This window comes from Schistocerca nitens, chromosome 2, assembly GCF_023898315.1.
Source record: "Schistocerca nitens isolate TAMUIC-IGC-003100 chromosome 2, iqSchNite1.1, whole genome shotgun sequence".
Classification (NCBI taxonomy): domain Eukaryota; kingdom Metazoa; phylum Arthropoda; class Insecta; order Orthoptera; family Acrididae; genus Schistocerca; species Schistocerca nitens.
In genome coordinates this window covers 940,162,040-940,184,925 of record NC_064615.1, presented here as the reverse complement: position 1 = coordinate 940,184,925, position 22,886 = coordinate 940,162,040, and the positions used below count along the sequence as shown (strand labels likewise).

The 22,886-nt window shown below is 40.1% G+C and overlaps 1 protein-coding gene across 1 annotated transcript in view; it reads left to right on the top strand.

Annotated features, from left to right (window-relative positions):
- The first annotated feature begins 933 nt into the window (after positions 1 to 933).
- The window catches only part of LOC126237263 (lysozyme-like), an 81,954-nt gene continuing 60,001 nt past the window's right edge, over positions 934 to 22,886 (top strand). The window contains exon 1 of the mRNA XM_049947187.1: positions 934 to 1,172. Coding sequence (XP_049803144.1) covers positions 1,073 to 1,172 — 100 coding nt within the window. The 5' untranslated portion in view covers positions 934 to 1,072. The remainder of the gene's footprint in view (positions 1,173 to 22,886) is intronic.

Sequence of the window (22,886 nt, the reverse complement as noted above, 5' to 3'; positions counted from 1 at the left end):
TGTGAAACCATGCAAGAAAGATGAATGTTTTTTTAACACATAATTTTGTTAGGAAAAAAGGAATTGCCTGAGACTACAAGTAAATGGTCTTCATTTTACTAAAGCATAACCGATTTGCAGATTTCTAGCATCATCACATATACCTGATACATACACATCGATGGACGTGCGGCATGTTCTCTTTAGGATCAATTCTCACTGACATCAACTGCCCTTCACTAAAGTGCACTGTTATGCTGGGGACTCACAGCACCACTCATGAAGCGTCACCCCAAGCGGCTTATGTGAGACTGGAATAGGCACAAGTGTGATTCAGCAGCCAGCCAAAAAAATGGCTCTGAGCACTTTGGGACTTAACTTCTGAGGTCATCAGTCCCCTAGAACTTAGAACTACTTAAACCTAACTAACCTAAGGACATCACACACATCCATGCCCGAGGCAGGATTCGAACCTGCGACCGTAGCGGTCGCGCGCTTCCAGACTGGAGCGCCTAGAACCGCTCGGCCATATCGGCCGGCAGCAGATAGCCAACTGTCATCTGGAAGAAATGGTCTTAGAATGAACATACTGAACACTGATGTATCAGGTACATCTGATGCTGAGACTTGAACCATTGAAGTCGATCATGGTATAGTAAAATGAAGTCCATTTAATTGCAGTCTGCGACAACTTGTATTTTCCCCATTTGCCGTACGAACTGCGTTACTCATAGCTCCAATATAATTTTTTATTTTATAAATTTCTGCATCACAAAATAAGATTGTATTAAGCAAAATTTTTACGTAGTGCCTCCTTGTCTATGAAGAAAATGACGGCTTTCTTTTCTCTCACGCTTACGCACGTAGCCGGTTCGCACGGATTCCAGCTGCGTCGTCCTTCGGCGGCAGGGACGAGGCAGCTGTGACGTCAGCGCAGAAGACACCGCCTCCGGCTCCAGTTGGCCACTTCGCCGTGAGATGTCGCCGCGGTCAGCAGCGGCTGCGTGGATGACCTGCCAACTTTTCCGGGTGTCCACACGCACCGTAGCGGCGAAGTGGTCTAGATCGTAGTGCTTTCTACACCCGCTGCAACATGACGAAGTACTTTGCGGCGACTTTCGACATGGGTCAGCTGGTGATTATGTTGGTGTTGTTGCCCCTGCTTGCCGCTGCAGCCACGGTTCCTGCTAGCAGTGAGTACTCGCTCATTCAACGACTGATGCACCTGTTTTCGCTCGCTGCCTTTGCTTATCTCGCTTCATTGGTGGATATCCAGAACGTAAATTCGGGAATAACCGTACTGATGGCAATCATGTTCTGTTAAGAGTTATATGGCCGTTGTACACTTTTCTTACTGAGAAAGTCCAGTTACCTGTAGCTGATGCCCAGGCGAAATGCTGCTTCAATAAGCGGCGAGCAAACGAGATTTGATCTTAAGAAATATTTTCCTAAGAAATATTTACCTGTGTAGCTACAAAGATGCTGGTATCGGATCAAAGTGGCCTCGTGCCACCAAAAGTCAGCGGTTCATTACAATAATTTTTACCTGTCATTCAAACAAAATATCTAGAATGAGATTAAATTTCTGGGAATATTTACAGTTATATTTTAAACTCTGACAATTGTGCAATTTTCAGCTGGAAGAAACAATTGAATCTTGACTGCTTATTATTAGCTACCGTCAGTGTGGTGTCTGTGATATGAAGTGACGTACGGTACGAAAGGCATTCCCAAGCCAAGTAGCCAAATTTAGTCTCCAGACTTTTCTTCCTCGGGTGCTACTACTTCATTCTCACCATAGCCTTGACCTAGCAGAACTCAGATGAAAATGCAATCATCTGGTATCATATTTATTTTTCATTTACTTCACCTGGAAAGGTTAGTCTACAGGACCTAACCTACGACTAACATAAGTTTTCTTACGTCATACAAATAAAAATAGGGTTTTTAAATGTGTTCAGTAACTGTAAAGTATTTTGGACTTCATATTATTCATTGCCATTAACAACACTACATTCACGTCACTGACTACAATAAACACAAGAAAAGGCACTTAGTGGCTTTGCAAATGTCACGTCTGTAAAAAGGTGTACGCTAATATACGGACCACCTCTGTAAAGCTACATTTGTCTTTAAAATCTTGGACTATTATGAGATGAATTGTCATTAAGCTCTAAAGGCATTACTGTATTTCCTGGCTTTAGAGCGACAAAGATCATACACAAACAAGGCTTTAAATCTACTTTTCGTGCTATCAGGACAGCTTAGTTAAAATCTCGCCTAAAACTGTACTTTTACGCAGTTCAAATAATCTAAATAGAAAGTCACCATCTCATGTTAAAATTCATATTGTCAGGTCCTCGTTCAGTGTTATGGTAGGACTGAAATCCGACCGTTGCATGCGATATGTGTATTGTACCACGTAAACAGGAACTAAACACATCTCTAGTCCTCCGTAGGCATATAGTGATTTATCAATAGCTGATATTTGACGGTATTACTGTGTAGTTTTCAGTAGTAAATGAAGTGTACGTCCCTCTTAGGAAAGTCTGAAACGGATAGAAATAATGTCCCTGACTTCGTTCGTTGCACGTCAGCAAGAGTTACACCTACACGTCGGAGACACGACGACAGATTTGGCACAGTAGCAGACAAAGGTGACTGAAATAGTGAAGAATATGGTAATAGAAAGTTTCCGTGGAAATGTCATTAACGATTTCAAACGTATTACAGACTTGAAAGCATCAGACCACTACGGGAAACAAGAACTTTCGTCGGGGACGTAAAATGTAATTGTGGAATTCGCATTGTGTTGAAAGAAATTGACAAATCTTTTAGCTTCAACTCAAAACCAAACTATCACTTTTAATCTAACCTAATCTCACCTCGGATTATGCTACAGGTAAGTAATTCACGAAAAAGGTCTTTGCAAACATACGTGTTGACGAAACTTCGCCGGCCGGAGTGGCCAAGCGGTTATAGGCGCTACAGTCCGGAACCGCGCGACCGCTCCGGTCGCAGGTTCGAATCCTGATTCCTGCCTCGGGCATGGATGTGTGTGATGTCCTTAGGTTAGTTAGGTTTAAGTAGTTCTAAGTTCTAGGGGAGTTATGACCTCAGCAGTTGAGTCCCATAGTGCTCAGAGCCATTTGAACCATTTGACGAAACTTCAGTACACCTTACATCTCCCATGTGGCAGGAGACACGATCGAACTCCTGTCTGACAATGAGCCATGAGCGTCCGCAAAAATTTTTCCAAGAGTGAGCATAACACTAAAATTGCTAATTTTGATACAACTGGATAGATGTTTGAAAACCTGTTGCTCCAATAATTGCATTTGACAAGAAGTGCATAGAACTTGTACAGTACTTCAAACGACTAATAGTTATCCACTTATAATATAAAGGCAGTTTACATTGATCCTGACCGGTAAACATATTTAGATAGTATATGCAAAGTATATGTTTTTAAGTTACTAATATGAATGTGGATGCTACATTTTCGATTAAACTATCTGAAATTACATACTCATATATTCACAACTTTTTTAAAATTCCGAGATTTCGGCTCGCGGGCCGTGACAAGGAATCAGTACCAAAGGCTCAGACTTGTTGCATATTTCCCATACCGCCACGACATGCTGTCGGAGAACGAGGAGAGGGAAGAGGGGAAAACTGCGAACGCGCCGCATTTAAATGGCAGTGCAGCAGCCCTTCATACGGCTTGGTTTTATGATTCACATTCGTCAACAACGTAGACCACAAAACCAAACGATATTTCAGCACAATTTTTATGTGGTACAAACTGTCGGCATATGGGCAGATATTAACAATTTCACAGTTTTGCATAAAGTTCCCCCGTAATCGTGACTGACTTTGTTTCAGAATCACAAAAAGGTCTTTCAAACAATGTCAATCGAAATATGGCAGTACTTTTAAAACCTTGGAAACTACGCCTGAATGAAGCAATTTAGATGTCCTAGACAGTTTTAACGTAAAGACATAACTGGAATTACCTTGCAGGTCAATCATTTACGTCTGCACGTACACAGGGATGTCTTCAAATGAAACGGCAAACGGCCTCTTAAAACGGCTCGAAAACAGATGTAAGGTTGACCGTGTCCTCAAAACCTTTATAAAACCATTCTGGTAATTTTTTCAAGGACACAATGAATTCTTCAAACCTCAAGTTTTCAGTAACGCTGGTGAGCTTAGGGAACTGGACCTTGTAATGGTACTTGAATTACGCAACCATTACGGCACATCACCTGAACCTCTCGATACCAGTAATATTCTGCTGTATTTCTGTTAACTACTTAACATATTTCTGAGACAACATTCGGGTTTGATTTCATTTGTGATACATCGATATGTTTATATTGCAATGATATTATTCTTATGTGTATTCTTTCTTTTGTCACTATGATCTTTGACGTACTTGTAACTCTGATTTTTGGGCGCGTAAGCGATTGTTAGTTAGTTGTTAACTTGTTTGAGAGTCGGACCTTGAGAAAGTCAAGACGTGGACGTCATGTTGGAAAGCCGAATATTGTCGTCAGCTTATAAAATGTGAACTTAAACAGTGACTGTGAGGAAGATGTTTTCAAGTATGTTTTGTATTGTGAAGTGATGTTTAGTGTGTCGCGTGATATTGCAATAAAAGCAATTAAAAGGAAGTGTAACTTAATTTCGGAGTGCTGATTATTTTTTTACATCACCATTGTCCAGCAAAAGTGTAATCTCCAAGAATGGTTTGAGAAGCGCATCTACAAAACTTTTGAATATAGCAGAATAAAACCTAGGCCTCTTTACATCCGAGCTTGGAATCATAACCACCTAGATTTTCAACGATTGAGCCATGATTTTATGACTAGATCAGCGTGGGAAACACAAAAAGATGAGTGCCTAGTTTTTTGATTATTACATGAAATGACTTTATTAACTTTGCTCTAATGACACCTGTCACATAATGACTGTTGTTGCCCGAAAATGCAGTATTTAGCAGCGTGAGCAACATCACAATCATTATTAAAGTTTGACCTTTGTTGTGGTAGGGTTGTTAGAACCTTCACCCTCCTTTTCTTTTGAAATTCATCCTCATCAAATTGGAAAGAAGTTATCTTGCAATGTGTTACTGTGGGCAGTGTCCATTGAAGTCCACTTAAAATGCGAAGCCTGCACTCCATTCGGAATGTTCTAATTTTCGTTCCTGCACTCCTTTTGCCTTCATAAATTTAACAGTGAGTTTTAAATTAAAAAAATCAGTCCAGGCATACCCCTTGACTTGCAGTAAAATATGAGATCTCCATTGAAAACGGTTGCAACTAACGATGAATAAATGTGCAACTTACGAAATTTTACTATGCATACCACCATCTTCTTCACGTGCACCTTGCCTACAAATTTAGCACAGTGTTCCTTGATGTACAGAATAATTAAACGAGTCAGTCAATCGTTATGATTTTTTGTTCTTTCGTTGTCACCTAAATCTTCAAATTCTTTCTCCATGGTACAGTAATGTCGTTTCATAGCAAATATGCAGTACCAAGCCGCTTATGTGAATTGACGGTTCTCCTCTGTGTGCGTACTGAGATGCAGGAAATCTGGAAGTGATCCGATATTAAAACTTGTTTAACATTCAAACGCTACATTTCCGTCCCTTCTGACCGGGCGCTAATGACCATAGCAGTTTTGCGCCCTAAAACAAAAAATAAATAAATTCCGACCCTTATTTTCCTTGTCCTGGCGAGTCCATTCTACGACCCCTAGAAGCCTGTAATAGGAATTGGGAAACACTCTATCCACATTCATTCAACTGCTGTTGTGCCTGACTCTGATAATTTATCAAGTAATTCGTGTTCGGTAGTAGGTGCTTGTAAGTCTCTCTCTCCCCCCCCCCCCCGACTCTTCCATAGAGAAATTTTTTTTTCGTGTCTACATTCGCTAAACTACTGAATGAATTTAAATTGACACCGCAAAGAAAATAAAGATCAAATGTTAGATGCAATCGCTCAAGGCAGTGCGCTCTATCGATCTTCTAAAATTTTGAAATCTCATCTAGTACACAAGGGGTGTATACGATCCGGGAAAAACCCGGGAATTTATTCATCCGGGAGAAAACCGGGAAAAAACCCGGGAATTGTTTAGAATTCCGGGAATTTTTCGTTGTTGTAGTTTTCAGTTAAATTTTTGTGATTTTGGATGGTAAGAACCGATACTCTAACAAAGGATATTACTGTATCCCGCTACTGTAGAATAATTCTGCAGCAACAAAACATAAACGAGAGAGAAAAATAGAACGGGAATGAAATTTAAGTTGCAAAGGAAATGCGCCATATACAACAACAAAACACAGTGTCAAAGGCTTTAGAAAGACTGTGCAATGCTTAATAACAACAAATTGCCTCCGATGAGCGTGACGTGACAACTGTTTAAGTTAGATTCGTTTGAGTAGTTGCGGGCGGAATGTTGGGTATGCGCAGTCTAACCTAACCTTCTGGTTACAGAAATGTGGCTGGCTGCCACTAGTATTTTTCCCGGTTCGGAAATATCGTAGATCCGTGGCTGATGCACAGAGCAGTCCGAGTTGTGGTGGGGAGGAGGGTCGCCACCACGTGACCTGTGTTAACCTTCAGTGGTTTCTTGTTTCGTGCTCTCACGTTAAATGAAAACAAAACGGATTTCTGTAGCCGGGAGCTAGCAAATGAATTACAATACGTTCGCATAATTACGGAAGGCTAAAATATGCTATTAGTTTCAGATTTTATCTTTCTGACAGTCAAGCATTAATAGCCTTGCAGAACTATGAAGTTATTTTTGTCGGTTTGATAAAGAGATTTGGCTTTTTATAAATCTTCTCCGCTGAGGCAGTCAATTTATTTGAAACAATGTATTTAATTTCACACAGTGGGCTAGTTTAAACTGTTCGCTGCGTTTCAAGAACCAAACATGAGAATACAGTACTGGTACTCCAAGAAAATTTGCATCCGAATCTGGACTTAAGAATGTGCACTTTAAGCCGAATTATGCATTTTAGTATGGTTCACGAAATTCCGATGCTCTTAAAGTATTCTCTGATGCCTTGTTTGTTTTATGTCATAATGTAAGATCTTCTAATGTTTTACATGTAGGAACATAGGGTTTCCTGCGCAAGCGCGCTGACGCCCGTTATCTGGAGCTCTCTGTCAACTGCTGAAACGAACCTATTTCTAAGAGGCCGCGGGAAAATGTTGCGACTGGTGGTGTGAAAAGCAAATTTCCGTTTCCGCAAGATGAACTATGTGCGAGAATGTACGATGAATTTCTTGAATCACAGAGCGTTACTCTCATTTCAAAATAAACTCTTTGAGGACGACCATTTAGAATAATTTCGAGCCCAGACGATCAGATATTTACATCGTTATTAAAAATGTACTGGTACATTTGTGTGATGTATATTAAAGTGTAACATGCGCAAAAAAGATTATATGTGGAAACTTCCAGCTTATTAATCTTCTTATGTGTGAATGCTATGTATATTAATGTAAACCATTAACTTTCCTTACTTGTGTGTTCGCGCTACAAGAGTGATCTTGCTATTGACTGACTGCATCACGTGTCTTATGCTGTCATCAGCTGTTGAGATCACGTGCCATGAGATGTCTGGCTTATAAAACGCATCGCAATCTCGATTTCAGTGCTTTGGAAAGTGACGTGCGGTGTTTGCTGGAATTCAGATTTATACCTTCGTAATACGAAAATATGCAGCGTACATGTTGCTGCACATCAAAGGTCTTAACACAGAAAAAGTGTATTTTCACCCGGAAGAAAGCGTATTTTTAACCAGGAAATCCGGGAAAAATCGGAATTTTTTTTTCCTTGTCTACGTATACACCCTGGTACAAATCCTTTAGTTTAAAACTACGATGTAGAGTTAGTCGTATTGAACGTAGAATTTGTAATAGTTCCGTCAGTGACACTGAAACAAAACATCAAATCGTATGCTACAATCATGCATCTTTTTTTTTCTGTCTACGAAAGTGGATCTGAATCAAATCTAAGAAACGTTCGATGCGCTTCTCCTAATGCAGGGTACTGCTGCTGCCACAGCCGCTGCTGCTATGGAATCTCCCAGTTCATTTTCACGCCTAAGCAATAACAACTTGTACATCTGTATCAATTTTAGAGCAAGTTTTTATGGTTTATGCCTATTTTTACTAGAGAAACGTTTGAGAAATAGCTGTTCCTGATTCTGTACGCTGACATGTCCCATAACGGTCTTTTCTGCCTTGCGTTATCTGTTAAAAGAAAATGTTCAGCTATAGCGACCGGTATTAACATCCTCCGCGAGTTCTTTTCTAGGGACAGCAACACGTACTAGAAAGCAAAGGTCGGTGTTTTTCCGGAGGTCGGTGTTTTTCCGGAGGTCGGTGTTTTTCCGGAGGTCGGTGTTTTTCCGGAGGTCGGTGTTTTTCCGGAGGTCGGTGTTTTTCCGGAGGTCGGTGTTTTTCCGGAGGTCGGTGTTTTTCCGGAGGTCGGTGTTTTTCCGGAGGTCGGTGTTTTTCCGGAGGTCGGTGTTTTTCCGGAGGTCGGTGTTTTTCCGGAGGTCGGTGTTTTTCCGGAGGTCGGTGTTTTTCCGGAGGTCGGTGTTTTTCCGGAGGTCGGTGTTTTTCCGGAGGTCGGTGTTTTTCCGGAGGTCGGTGTTTTTCCGGAGGTCGGTGTTTTTCCGGAGGTCGGTGTTTTTCCGGAGGTCGGTGTTTTTCCGGAGGTCGGTGTTTTTCCGGAGGTCGGTGTTTTTCCGGAGGTCGGTGTTTTTCCGGAGGTCGGTGTTTTTCCGGAGGTCGGTGTTTTTCCGGAGGTCGGTGTTTTTCCGGAGGTCGGTGTTTTTCCGGAGGTCGGTGTTTTTCCGGAGGTCGGTGTTTTTCCGGAGGTCGGTGTTTTTCCGGAGGTCGGTGTTTTTCCGGAGGTCGGTGTTTTTCCGGAGGTCGGTGTTTTTCCGGAGGTCGGTGTTTTTCCGGAGGTCGGTGTTTTTCCGGAGGTCGGTGTTTTTCCGGAGGTCGGTGTTTTTCCGGAGGTCGGTGTTTTTCCGGAGGTCGGTGTTTTTCCGGAGGTCGGTGTTTTTCCGGAGGTCGGTGTTTTTCCGGAGGTCGGTGTTTTTCCGGAGGTCGGTGTTTTTCCGGAGGTCGGTGTTTTTCCGGAGGTCGGTGTTTTTCCGGAGGTCGGTGTTTTTCCGGAGGTCGGTGTTTTTCCGGAGGTCGGTGTTTTTCCGGAGGTCGGTGTTTTTCCGGAGGTCGGTGTTTTTCCGGAGGTCGGTGTTTTTCCGGAGGTCGGTGTTTTTCCGGAGGTCGGTGTTTTTCCGGAGGTCGGTGTTTTTCCGGAGGTCGGTGTTTTTCCGGAGGTCGGTGTTTTTCCGGAGGTCGGTGTTTTTCCGGAGGTCGGTGTTTTTCCGGAGGTCGGTGTTTTTCCGGAGGTCGGTGTTTTTCCGGAGGTCGGTGTTTTTCCGGAGGTCGGTGTTTTTCCGGAGGTCGGTGTTTTTCCGGAGGTCGGTGTTTTTCCGGAGGTCGGTGTTTTTCCGGAGGTCGGTGTTTTTCCGGAGGTCGGTGTTTTTCCGGAGGTCGGTGTTTTTCCGGAGGTCGGTGTTTTTCCGGAGGTCGGTGTTTTTCCGGAGGTCGGTGTTTTTCCGGAGGTCGGTGTTTTTCCGGAGGTCGGTGTTTTTCCGGAGGTCGGTGTTTTTCCGGAGGTCGGTGTTTTTCCGGAGGTCGGTGTTTTTCCGGAGGTCGGTGTTTTTCCGGAGGTCGGTGTTTTTCCGGAGGTCGGTGTTTTTCCGGAGGTCGGTGTTTTTCCGGAGGTCGGTGTTTTTCCGGAGGTCGGTGTTTTTCCGGAGGTCGGTGTTTTTCCGGAGGTCGGTGTTTTTCCGGAGGTCGGTGTTTTTCCGGAGGTCGGTGTTTTTCCGGAGGTCGGTGTTTTTCCGGAGGTCGGTGTTTTTCCGGAGGTCGGTGTTTTTCCGGGGGGGTCGGTGTTTTTCCGGGGGGGTCGGTGTTTTTCCGGGGGGGTCGGTGTTTTTCCGGGGGGGTCGGTGCGGTGTTTTTCCGGAGGTCGGTGTTTTTCCGGAGGTCGGTGTTTTTCCGGAGGTCGGTGTTTTTCCGGAGGTCGGTGTTTTTCCGGAGGTCGGTGTTTTTCCGGAGGTCGGTGTTTTTCCGGAGGTCGGTGTTTTTCCGGAGGTCGGTGTTTTTCCGGAGGTCGGTGTTTTTCCGGAGGTCGGTGTTTTTCCGGAGGTCGGTGTTTTTCCGGAGGTCGGTGTTTTTCCGGAGGTCGGTGTTTTTCCGGAGGTCGGTGTTTTTCCGGAGGTCGGTGTTTTTCCGGAGGTCGGTGTTTTTCCGGAGGTCGGTGTTTTTCCGGAGGTCGGTGTTTTTCCGGAGGTCTGTGCTTTGAGGCAAAATAAAAACTTACATTTTTTAGGTACATCGATATTTTTCGAGCTACCGATTTTTTCTACGTATACATATATTTCGAGATATCGATTTATTTCGAGATATCGATTTATTTCGAGATATCGATTTATTTCGAGATATCGATTTATTTCGAGATATCGATTTATTTCGAGATATCGATTTATTTCGAGATATCGATTTATTTCGAGATATCGATTTATTTCGAGATATCGATTTATTTCGAGATATCGATTTATTTCGAGATATCGATTTATTTCGAGATATCGATTTATTTCGAGATATCGATTTATTTCGAGATATCGATTTATTTCGAGATATCGATTTATTTCGAGATATCGATTTATTTCGAGATATCGATTTATTTCGAGATATCGATTTATTTCGAGATATCGATTTATTTCGAGATATCGATTTATTTCGAGATATCGATTTATTTCGAGATATCGATTTATTTCGAGATATCGATTTATTTCGAGATATCGATTTATTTCGAGATATCGATTTATTTCGAGATATCGATTTATTTCGAGATATCGATTTATTTCGAGATATCGATATATTTCGAGATATCGATATATTTCGAGATATCGATTTATTTCGAGATATCGATATATTTCGAGATATCGATTTATTTCGAGATATCGATATATTTCGAGATATCGATATATTTCGAGATATCGATTTATTTCGAGATATCGATTTATTTCGAGATATCGATATATTTCGAGATATCGATATATTTCGAGATATCGATATATTTCGAGATATCGATATATTTCGAGATATCGATATATTTCGAGATATCGATATATTTCGAGATATCGATATATTTCGAGATATCGATATATTTCGAGATATCGATATATTTCGAGATATCGATATATTTCGAGATATCGATATATTTCGAGATATCGATATATTTCGAGATATCGATTTATTTCGAGATATCGATTTATTTCGAGATATCGATTTATTTCGAGATATCGATTTATTTCGAGATATCGATTTATTTCGAGATATCGATTTATTTCGAGATATCGATTTATTTCGAGATATCGATATATTTCGAGATATCGATTTATTTCGAGATATCGATTTATTTCGAGATATCGATTTATTTCGAGATATCGATTTATTTCGAGATATCGATATATTTCGAGATATCGATATATTTCGAGATATCGATATATTTCGAGATATCGATTTATTTCGAGATATCGATTTATTTCGAGATATCGATTTATTTCGAGATATCGATATATTTCGAGATATCGATATATTTCGAGATATCGATATATTTCGAGATATCGATATATTTCGAGATATCGATATATTTCGAGATATCGATATATTTCGAGATATCGATATATTTCGAGATATCGATATATTTCGAGATATCGATTTATTTCGAGATATCGATTTATTTCGAGATATCGATTTATTTCGAGATATCGATTTATTTCGAGATATCGATTTATTTCGAGATATCGATTTATTTCGAGATATCGATATATTTCGAGATATCGATATATTTCGAGATATCGATATATTTCGAGATATCGATATATTTCGAGATATCGATATATTTCGAGATATCGATTTATTTCGAGATATCGATTTATTTCGAGATATCGATTTATTTCGAGATATCGATTTATTTCGAGATATCGATATATTTCGAGATATCGATATATTTCGAGATATCGATATATTTCGAGATATCGATATATTTCGAGATATCGATATATTTCGAGATATCGATATATTTCGAGATATCGATTTATTTCGAGATATCGATTTATTTCGAGATATCGATTTATTTCGAGATATCGATTTATTTCGAGATATCGATTTATTTCGAGATATCGATTTATTTCGAGATATCGATATATTTCGAGATATCGATTTATTTCGAGATATCGATTTATTTCGAGATATCGATTTATTTCGAGATATCGATATATTTCGAGATATCGATATATTTCGAGATATCGATATATTTCGAGATATCGATATATTTCGAGATATCGATATATTTCGAGATATCGATATATTTCGAGATATCGATATATTTCGAGATATCGATATATTTCGAGATATCGATATATTTCGAGATATCGATATATTTCGAGATATCGATATATTTCGAGATATCGATATATTTCGAGATATCGATATATTTCGAGATATCGATTTATTTCGAGATATCGATTTATTTCGAGATATCGATTTATTTCGAGATATCGATTTATTTCGAGATATCGATTTATTTCGAGATATCGATTTATTTCGAGATATCGATTTATTTCGAGATATCGATTTATTTCGAGATATCGATTTATTTCGAGATATCGATATATTTCGAGATATCGATTTATTTCGAGATATCGATTTATTTCGAGATATCGATTTATTTCGAGATATCGATATATTTCGAGATATCGATATATTTCGAGTATCGATTTATTTCGAGTATCGATATATTTCGAGATGTCGATTTATTTCGAGATGTCGATTTATTTCGAGATGTCGATTTATTTCGAGATGTCGATATATTTCGAGATGTCGATTTATTTCGAGATGTCGATATATTTCGAGATGTCGATTTATTTCGAGATGTCGATATATTTCGAGATGTCGATATATTTCGAGATGTCGATATATTTCGAGATGTCGATATATTTCGAGATGTCGATATATTTCGAGATGTCGATATATTTCGAGATGTCGATATATTTCGAGATGTCGATTTATTTCGAGATGTCGATTTATTTCGAGATGTCGATTTATTTCGAGATGTCGATATATTTCGAGATGTCGATATATTTCGAGATGTCGATATATTTCGAGATGTCGATTTATTTCGAGATGTCGATATATTTCGAGATGTCGATTTATTTCGAGATGTCGATTTATTTCGAGATGTCGATTTATTTCGAGATGTCGATTTATTTCGAGATGTCGATTTATTTCGAGATGTCGATTTATTTCGAGATGTCGATTTATTTCGAGATGTCGAATTATTTCGAGATGTCGATTTATTTCGAGATGTCGATTTATTTCGAGATGTCGATATATTTCGACATATCGATATATTTCGACATATCGATATATTTCGACATATCGATATATTTCGACATATCGATTTATTTCGACATATCGATATATTTCGACATATCGATTTATTTCGACATATCGATTTATTTCGACATATCGATTTATTTCGACATATCGATTTATTTCGACATATCGATTTATTTCGACATATCGATTTATTTCGACATATCGATTTATTTCGACATATCGATTTATTTCGACATATCGATTCATTTCGACATATCGATTCATTTCGACATATCGATTCATTTCGACATATCGATTCATTTCGACATATCGATTCATTTCGACATATCGATTCATTTCGACATATCGATTTATTTCGACATATCGATTTATTTCGACATATCGATTCATTTCGACATATCGATTCATTTCGACATATCGATTCATTTCGACATATCGATTCATTTCGACATATCGATTCATTTCGACATATCGATTCATTTCGAGATATCGATTCATTTCGAGATATCGATTCATTTCGAGATATCGATTTATTTCGAGATATCGATTTATTTCGAGATATCGATTTATTTCGAGATATCGATTTATTTCGAGATATCGATTTATTTCGAGATATCGATTTATTTCGAGATATCGATTTATTTCGAGATATCGATTTATTTCGAGATGTCGATATATTTCGAGATGTCGATATATTTCGAGATGTCGATATATTTCGAGATGTCGATATATTTCGAGGTGTGATTGTGATTGGTACTATTAGTTACCAATTTTGACTTAATTCTTCACAACCGCCTTTTGTAACGCCCCCTTGGAAAAATTATGAATTACTGTGACGGTAAATCTCTTACGTTATCGTTTCAAACAGCTGAGCAAAACTGAACGTACTCAGATATTTCTGTCTTTGCTCATTCTGATCATCACAAAACTGACACACACTATTTTTAGCAGAACGCAATCTGGCCCTGACTAACAATAACCTATATCTTTCATGAATCACTTACCTGCTCAACGCTACGCGCTGTTAACATCCACCTGCCCAATACTACACAAGCGAATGTTCCAACAATGCCAACCAGCCACAGACTGCACACAGCACAGTCAGTGATTTTCATACAGAGCGCTACGTGGCGTTACCAACATAAAAACCTAAACAGCCTACTTAGACTTTTCTTTTAAAAAGAAGCATTAAATAATATCTAAAATTAATTTGATAGTTCAATCCTCGGAAAGGAATATAGTCCCTTTGGGACTGGGTCTATTAGAGCCTTCCACACAGATTAATGATGTTAAATAATACCATAAAAGCATTTTCCGATGCGGATGCCGCCATACCGCTAAATTTTTTCCAAGTAACGGGTTCAAAGTATTTGTTCCCTAATTTTTATCGCTATGCGCGCACACTTTCGTGTGTCTTAATATTTAGCCTGTTAACAGCAGTCAACTTCAGTTATTATACACTCCGTTCAGACGCTGCACTGTCGTTACCACACGTATTTACACCTCCACTAGCGTGCAGTATGACACAATAGGGTTGGATGAGAGATTATAGTACACATGCATCCTGTCCCAGCACCACCACCTCCACCACGAATTCTAAATTATTTTAGAGGACTACTGGACGAGTCTGGCTATAATTTCAATATCTTGTTACGTTTGGTCTCCCTCCAGCACGATTAGACTTGCTGACGCGGCGTGTGTGTGTGTGTGTGTGTGTGTTGCTGAAACACAACTGCACTCATTTACTAGTTTTCTGGCAGCGAAAATTTTCAAAATACTCTTCTATGGAAGCTTCTTAATACCTAAAACAGTTCATTGCTTCCCACTTACTAACCTGTTGAATGGTTACCTCGTGGCTGGTACCTGTTGAAAGATCCCACCGTACCTCTAACAATTAGCGTGCAAGATGGCGTCAGTAATTGATTCATATTATTTGTCGCTCTATTGCTGGAAATCAGTCAGCATGTACGTAACTATTTTGTTCGAAAAGCAACAGAGAAATAAAGTAAATACTAAGCTACATTTAAGAGAGAGATTGCAACTCTTTAGTGTGTCCTTTCCGTAGCATCGTTCTTCCTAATTTGTTGAAGGTAATTATCTTCAGTATGAACACGATTAAGCACTATTACGATATTCTGTTGTTAATAAAGAATACAGATTATATTTCTATGATTTACCTGTCTTTTCTTAGTGAATATGTTTCCTTGTTGCATATTCCTGAATAATCTCGTTCTTCATTGTATCAAATGGTTCAAATGGCTCTGAACACTATGGGACTCAACTTCTGAGGTCATCAGTCGCCTAGAACTTAGAACTATTTAAACCTAACTAACCTAAGCACATCACACACACCCATGCCCGAGGCAGGATCGAACCTGCGACCGGAGCGGTCGCGCGGTTCCGGACTGTAGCGCCTAGAACAGCTCGGCCACCCCGGCCGGCTTCATGTATTCACGGGAATGAATGAATGAATGGGGTGTTTCACTCGTAGCAGCGGAAATTTCTCGCCTGAAATTTAGATACACAAGAATGCACATTTGTAAAGTTCGTAAAGATATTGCCGCAGTATTACAAAATAACTTTGACTTTGTGACGCCACGGAAATATACTTCAGTTTACCCCTTGCAGATTTTCTTTACATCTCACTCCGCTCACCTATTATCGGACAACAGAATTTCGGTTCTAAGAGAAACACACATTCTGTACAGTGCTAAACCGTACAACGTGTGACTGCGTGCTACCCAGCTAACAACGCATGACTTACAACAGAGAAATAGTTACGTTCTCAGGTAACAATATGAGAAACAAAGTCGTATGCAACGAGAGGCAGGGAAAGGCGGTTGCTGGCATTCCCTCTTCCCTCCCTGCCCCCAGGGAAAGAACGGTTTTCACCAAGCAAACTCGCATCCTGCGCCACCATACATACAGAAGAATTAGTTCGGCATCAGTCTGAAGAATACCAGAACACGGATACTGAATTGCAGCAGGTGTACCTAGACCCAAGTGCTGTAAACTCTCAGATATTTCACTTTTCGCCGCCATTCTCTTAGCAACTGAAAATGCCAGACTGCCTTCGGTTCTGAAAGCTTAAAGCTTCCACTTCGCTATCTTTAACTTCTTCGCTATCTTTAACTTCTTCGCTATCTTTAACTTCTTCGCTATCTTTAACTTCTTCGCTATCTTTAACTTCTTCGCTATCTTTAACTTCTTCGCTATCTTTATCTAATGTTACCAGCCAATGTCAAAAATTTAAAAAAAAAATTGAGAGTTCAGGAAGTATTTCGTTGTACCTAAACGTTACCTGTCTGAGATGAAAGAAATAATTTTCACACAACTTATTCTGTCCTACGTAGTAGGTACCTGTTATGAACTGCAAGTATTTGCATGTTTGTTGATTAATAAACAAATTTCTCAATTTGATTTTGTGAGAAATACTGCTTTGTTTTCGAAAACTAATGATAAATGCAACCCCTCCCATATAAATCCTCCTAGTTCGTCTCTTGGATACGAAATTTATGAATAAACTTTCAGTTAAGATAGCAATTGTTACACGTTTACTTTTGGCTTCCATAAAATGTGGTGTCTTTGAATGACGAGGTGACTTTGAACAATAATTTAGCACCTGTGACTCACTGCATGAAATGTATTCGCAGTTGCGAATGTGAACAACCTCCAGCTGTATAATGGAATGACGACTGGGACTCGAACCCAGATTTCCCGCTTGTCGCGAGCGATCGCCTTAATGACTACGGCCCTTAGAGGACGCATCACAGTCAGACCCAGACTTCCATATGTCGTCGTCCATGTGTCTACGACCTGCAATCATAATTTCACTATGTTCATCTTTTCCCGTAGAGGGGAAACATTTTAACTGATCGGCGGATATCGTCCTCTATTATTGTGATAACTAATAGCTCTTGATTCTAAAATAGCAAATAATCAGTTCCTTCAAACTATGTAAGTGTCAAAATGATATGTACTACGACGTTTGAAAGGGTACAGTACCGCCCAACATTGAAAATAGGTACGAAATTCTTGTCAGAACAACACATTTTTTGTGTAAAAGTAACTCAATTTCAATTAATACAGCGAAGCCGGATACCAGTGTGGGAAAGAATGACAATTTATTTATTTAATTGATCACATGTGCACTCCCTCAAAATAAATCCCTACATCCAGTTTGGTGAGATCTGTGAAATGAATAAATGTATGGTCGTCTGCTAACCACAGATAGTGAATCGGAATATATGATCATCTTTGAGTCGATCCTTTGGCTACCTTTGGTGAGATCAAAGAGATGGAAGTTACCAGAGCTTTGGAGCGTCTGAAAGGTGGCTGACCAATAAGGTAGCAAGGTGCTTCTCCCACTTCGACAGAGGTGCGAGAGAACCGGAATACGGCCATGTTTTCGGCACTCTGGCGCTGAACCTTCTGCTGTGAAGACCTGTTTTTTGTTGTGCTCCGTAATGAAAGTGTGGAGGCATGGTATGGATGTGGAATATTTAAGAGTAGTTAGAACTAATCATTTCTCTTTCCTAGGAACTTTTGTGGGGAAAATTACAAAGTGAGGCAGGTAATTTTAAGGGGATTGTAGTAAACCAACGGTCACAATGAGACCACGTGTAGTTATAAGTTGAGATACTAGCGTGTGTACAATAAGCTGAAATATTTAAGAATTAATAGCGCGTGTACAATAAGCTGAAATATTTAAGAAATAGCGTGTGTATCATAAGTTGAAGTATTTAAGAAATATCATTCCGTGTGACGCTAAATTTAAACTCTGAGAGAGAATCAAGGTGAGTCGGCCGTTTTTCCAGCAACGCCACTTGGCTTGCATTGCACAGGAAGATGTGCGTTTATCTCCAGAGTTCACGGTAGGAAAGTAAAATTACAAAGTGGGGCAGTGTCGTGTGAAACTGGGATGGATATTGATTGAAGTGGGAAAGCGGAAAGTGATGAAGTTGTAATCGTTCGTTGTGTAATATTTCATATTGTTGTGTTGTGTATGTCTTGTAATTTGGGTATGTGTTTTTGCATGGGAGTAGCAAGGTAGTTTCGAAAGATTTGTGGGTTATGCTTGTTCCTTCTGTATCGCTCGATCTGGAGGAAAGTTTCGTGAGGATGAATGTGAGAGGCGAAGTGTGAGGTATAATAAAAGATCCACCATCCGATCCAGGGAGTGCACTGTTGGGGCAAATAGATTACGAGACCATAGTATAGAGATTCACTAAAGTAAAGCCATGCCCACTGGGCGGAATTTCTCTTGTGATTTTGTTCTAGGTTGTAGAATTTGTGTGTTTAGGAATAAATCAAATAGTGAATAGAAAGAGATTGGTGGCCTTTTTCATTAAATTGTATGTTATCATAATGTCCCGAATTTATATAAAAGCCGTTAAATCAAAGACAAAAAGTAAGTGTGGTATTGCCAGTGCGTAGTGTGCAGTCAGAGTTCTATAAATCACTGATAGTCAGATGCGTGTTTCCGTTGCGTATTATTCATGCAGGAGGATAATTTGTAACTAAATAGTAAGATACGAGAATTCATGTTGCTCAATAAATTAAGGAAGAATCCACTCGCTTGGCAAACCACCCATCTTGCAGGCCTGACTGCTTGATGCCACAGTATGAGAAAGGCAAGTGGGTGCCTCTCACGTTGTGTATTATGTAAAACACGAAAAAAAGTTCTTCCCCCGAAACAATTTTTTCTAAGTGTGAAAATATTTACGTACTGTATGAAACAGTTCATATAAAACATCGTAAACGAGCCTTTATTGGCAAAGTGCAGTTCTGAATTAATTGTACTGAAAGACTAAGTGTATTGTTTGTTCCTTAATGTCGTAAGTAAACAAAATTTGATGGTTTGTCTCCCGCGAGGTGACTGAACATTGGCATCCTTGCTGATATCTGTGCTCTGGCAGATAAGCTGATCAGTTACAATATTTTCTCAGCCGTTGTGTGCAGTGTGCAAGATCCTCTCGCTTCTAAACTGATACTGTTATTACTTAGCTTAGCCGCGAGTCCGTAGAGGGTGGTATATGTGACGTAAAGTATAACTGGTCAGGATTTCCACCCGGAATTTGCGAGTGTAAGTCGGACCTTCCTTGATCCGCCCTGGTGGGTCGTGTCGTCGGATTTCCTCCTACCTGTGCAAATGTCCCGTGCAGATTCTTCATTGGCGCATTGGATGTCTCTGTCGATGGAAGCTAATTATCTAAAATTGCTGTCGATCAACTTTGGGGTATCTATTTACTCGAAATTAACATTCAGAATGCCGTAGTATCACTTTTAGTCCTATTAGAGCAATAATGAAACATTAATGTCACAAATTACTCGTAACCGAGAGCATGGCTACCATCGAACAAGACAGGAAGTGCTCTTAACGCCGACTGCCGACTTCGGCGCGCAGTCCGTATCTCTTACTAGTTTCGTCACAGTTCGTGGATTTCCGTTAAAGTTCGTACTTACTAAGATATGCATTTGTTAATGAACTGGTGTGAATTTTAACGAGGCAAAATTATGATAAATAGTTTTAAACATCCAGAGGCTGCTCCTAGTATTCATGTTGTCATAAATGACTTTAATTATTAAATATAAATAAACAAAATCGGTAACTTTGGCGCCGAGATGGCGGTACTTCCCGTCATGTATATTTCCCAGGCTGACGCTTGTTGCTGAGTCCAGCGCCGAGCCCCACCCCACTACGCGCGAGATATGGTCGTTTCGTCACCTAGCCAGCCAGCGTGGGAAATGCTCTCCGACTTATGGCCGGCTACGGACTACAGCACTTCCTAACTATCGTGAATACATCAATAAGACAATTTATTAAAACTGGTAAAAATGTCTTCCTCACGTAAGAGGCACCTTACAAGTGCCATTTTAATCATGTTTAATATTAATATCTTATTATTAATTGCAGTTATTCTTTCCATTTCTGTGGATAAGGCGAGAGAAAACAGTAGCCCCCTTGCCTTCTGGTGTTGCATTTGATGGTTATGATCTCTTAAATCATTCTTTCCTGCAAGGGTTTAGCCGGCCGCGGTGGCCGTGCGGTTCTAGGCGCTTCAGTACGGAACCGCGGGACTGCTACGGTCGTAGGTTCGAATCCTGCCTTGGGCATGGATGTGTGTGATGTTAGTTAGGTTTAAGTAGTTCTAAGTTCTAGGGGACTGATGACCTAAGACGTTAAGTTTCATAGTGCTCAGAGCCTTTTTTTTTTTTTTTGCGCAAGGGTTTACAACTGTTATTTTGTATATAATATTTGATATCTTTCGCGGTACGAGCTTCAGTAATGTTAGTGAAGTCTGTTCCTAATGTCGTGATTTGAAATTGTTGTATTTAATAATCTAACACATTTTTCATAATAACATGATGAAATCATAAAGGTGTAAATATTTTATGCTATCGAAGGAAATAATAAAAACAGTCTTTTGTATCTGCACTGGCGTGACAAACCGTTCTGTTGACACAGACGTGTCTATTGTTGTCGACGGTGTATGCACTACTGGGAAATTGGGAGCTGAAACCAGGAAGGAAGAGAACTCGACGTGCGGGTCAAACTACGGGGAGCAGAGAATCTGTACACCACTGAGTCCAGCAAGGCGAGAGCACAAGTGCGACTGATGGAAACTACCACGGGGAACCATGAGCTCCGCGCGATGCGAAAACAGAGTCCGCGTTGGCCGATCTCAGCGCAAGAACTAAGTGGCCCGACCTATTGCCGCCGGCAAGTACGAGTAAACACGTGGGTCAGTGGGTCTGCCCGTATTACGCTCCGCGCCGCACCGCACCCGTGGCAGGTTTCCGCGTTACTCTGCCGCGAGACAAGGCAGCTCATCTGTGTGCATATGTATGCCGCTGGAGGGAATACGGAATACTCCCCAGTACTAGTAAAGTTACTGTAAAAACTGCTTTCATTCCCAACAAAATAGGTTCTTACCTATGATAAGAGTGTCGTGCAACAACAGATGCTAGGACATGCAGAAAATAATTTCATGTTCAACGAGGCCACAACCAGTGTGTGAATTTGAATACTGAAAAAATAAAATAAAGATATAAAATACTTGATATGATTTGTATGATCTGTGACACTTATTAACCTACAAAAAAGTTTATAAAATGTAGTTTTGGTGTAATTTTAAGACAAAGTGTTAAGTCCTCCTTTTACGGTTCCCTTTTTAAAAATGTTTACCAATTATCTCTTCCCGATTTCACGTAACTCTCTGTACCATCCCCATTTCTAACATCTCTTTCGTATTCTTCGTAGAGCCTTAGAAATAGGTTACACATGAACCCACTGACGTAATTTTTATAAAAGTGCATATCTGTTTCTATTCAAATACATTAATAGCGATAATCTGAATAATCTACTGGTAGCTATTAGACACTCTTTCTTCAAATCGGGCGAGGGAAGTGTATCTGTGTACAGCGTATAGTTGAGAGACACACACACACAATACGAACCGAACTATCTAGCCCAAGAGATATAAAAAGTTAACTTTGTACCAAGTACCTTACCATTTTATTCTTATTTCGGATATTACCTTATTCCATTAGTACTGCCCTAAGAATGGCACATTTTCCTTCCATTTACTGAGACGGTCAGTTTGTTCCAGGTACTGTCGCCACAGGTACACAAGCTACCGCCCCGTCTGAGGTTTGTGGAACTCCAAATACGGCGCTCCAGCTAGCTCTGACCTCGCCAGCGCTTCTCCTTTTTCACGCAGTCGTTCGTAATAACACCGGTCGCCGAAGGTGCTCGTGTAGCAGGCACTTGAATTTCTCACGCACTGTCTTTCCTTATTCGTTCGTCGCGTGGAGATGTGATATCCTCTTCGTGTACGAAATCTTACGCTACAGATGGGAAGAAGAGATGAATCATCTGTGCTTTACGTTTATTGTCCTTCCACAGTTCAAAGTACCACATCAGCCACGTACAATACTGTATTTTTGTGAACTGCTTATGAAGAAGTGCCTTTCGTCACAGTTCCAGTAACTGTTCCTTCGATTCAAGTATAAATGTTACGAGCTGCTCTGTGTCACTAATCCTTCCAGCCCAACGGCGGAATAGATCGACACAACGTAATGGTAACAGTGGTGTAATAGTGCATTCGCTGATTCACCTACATTTACGCACGCAATAGATATTCTAACTCCTACAAAACTTGTGCATGGATACATCACACTCTTTGGAAAAACAGCAGCCTGCAGGAAGAATGGACAGATTCAAACTGAAGATGGCATCATTTAAAAAATTGAACTAAATTTCGGAAGATGCGTCGAGCATTGTACCATCAATATTCGATTGATTCTAAACGGATGGCACGCATGTAGGCCCAGCACTTGGTCGTTGAGCGTCTGGAAAGATGTCAGTCAAGCTCAATTAGCCAAGAGCAA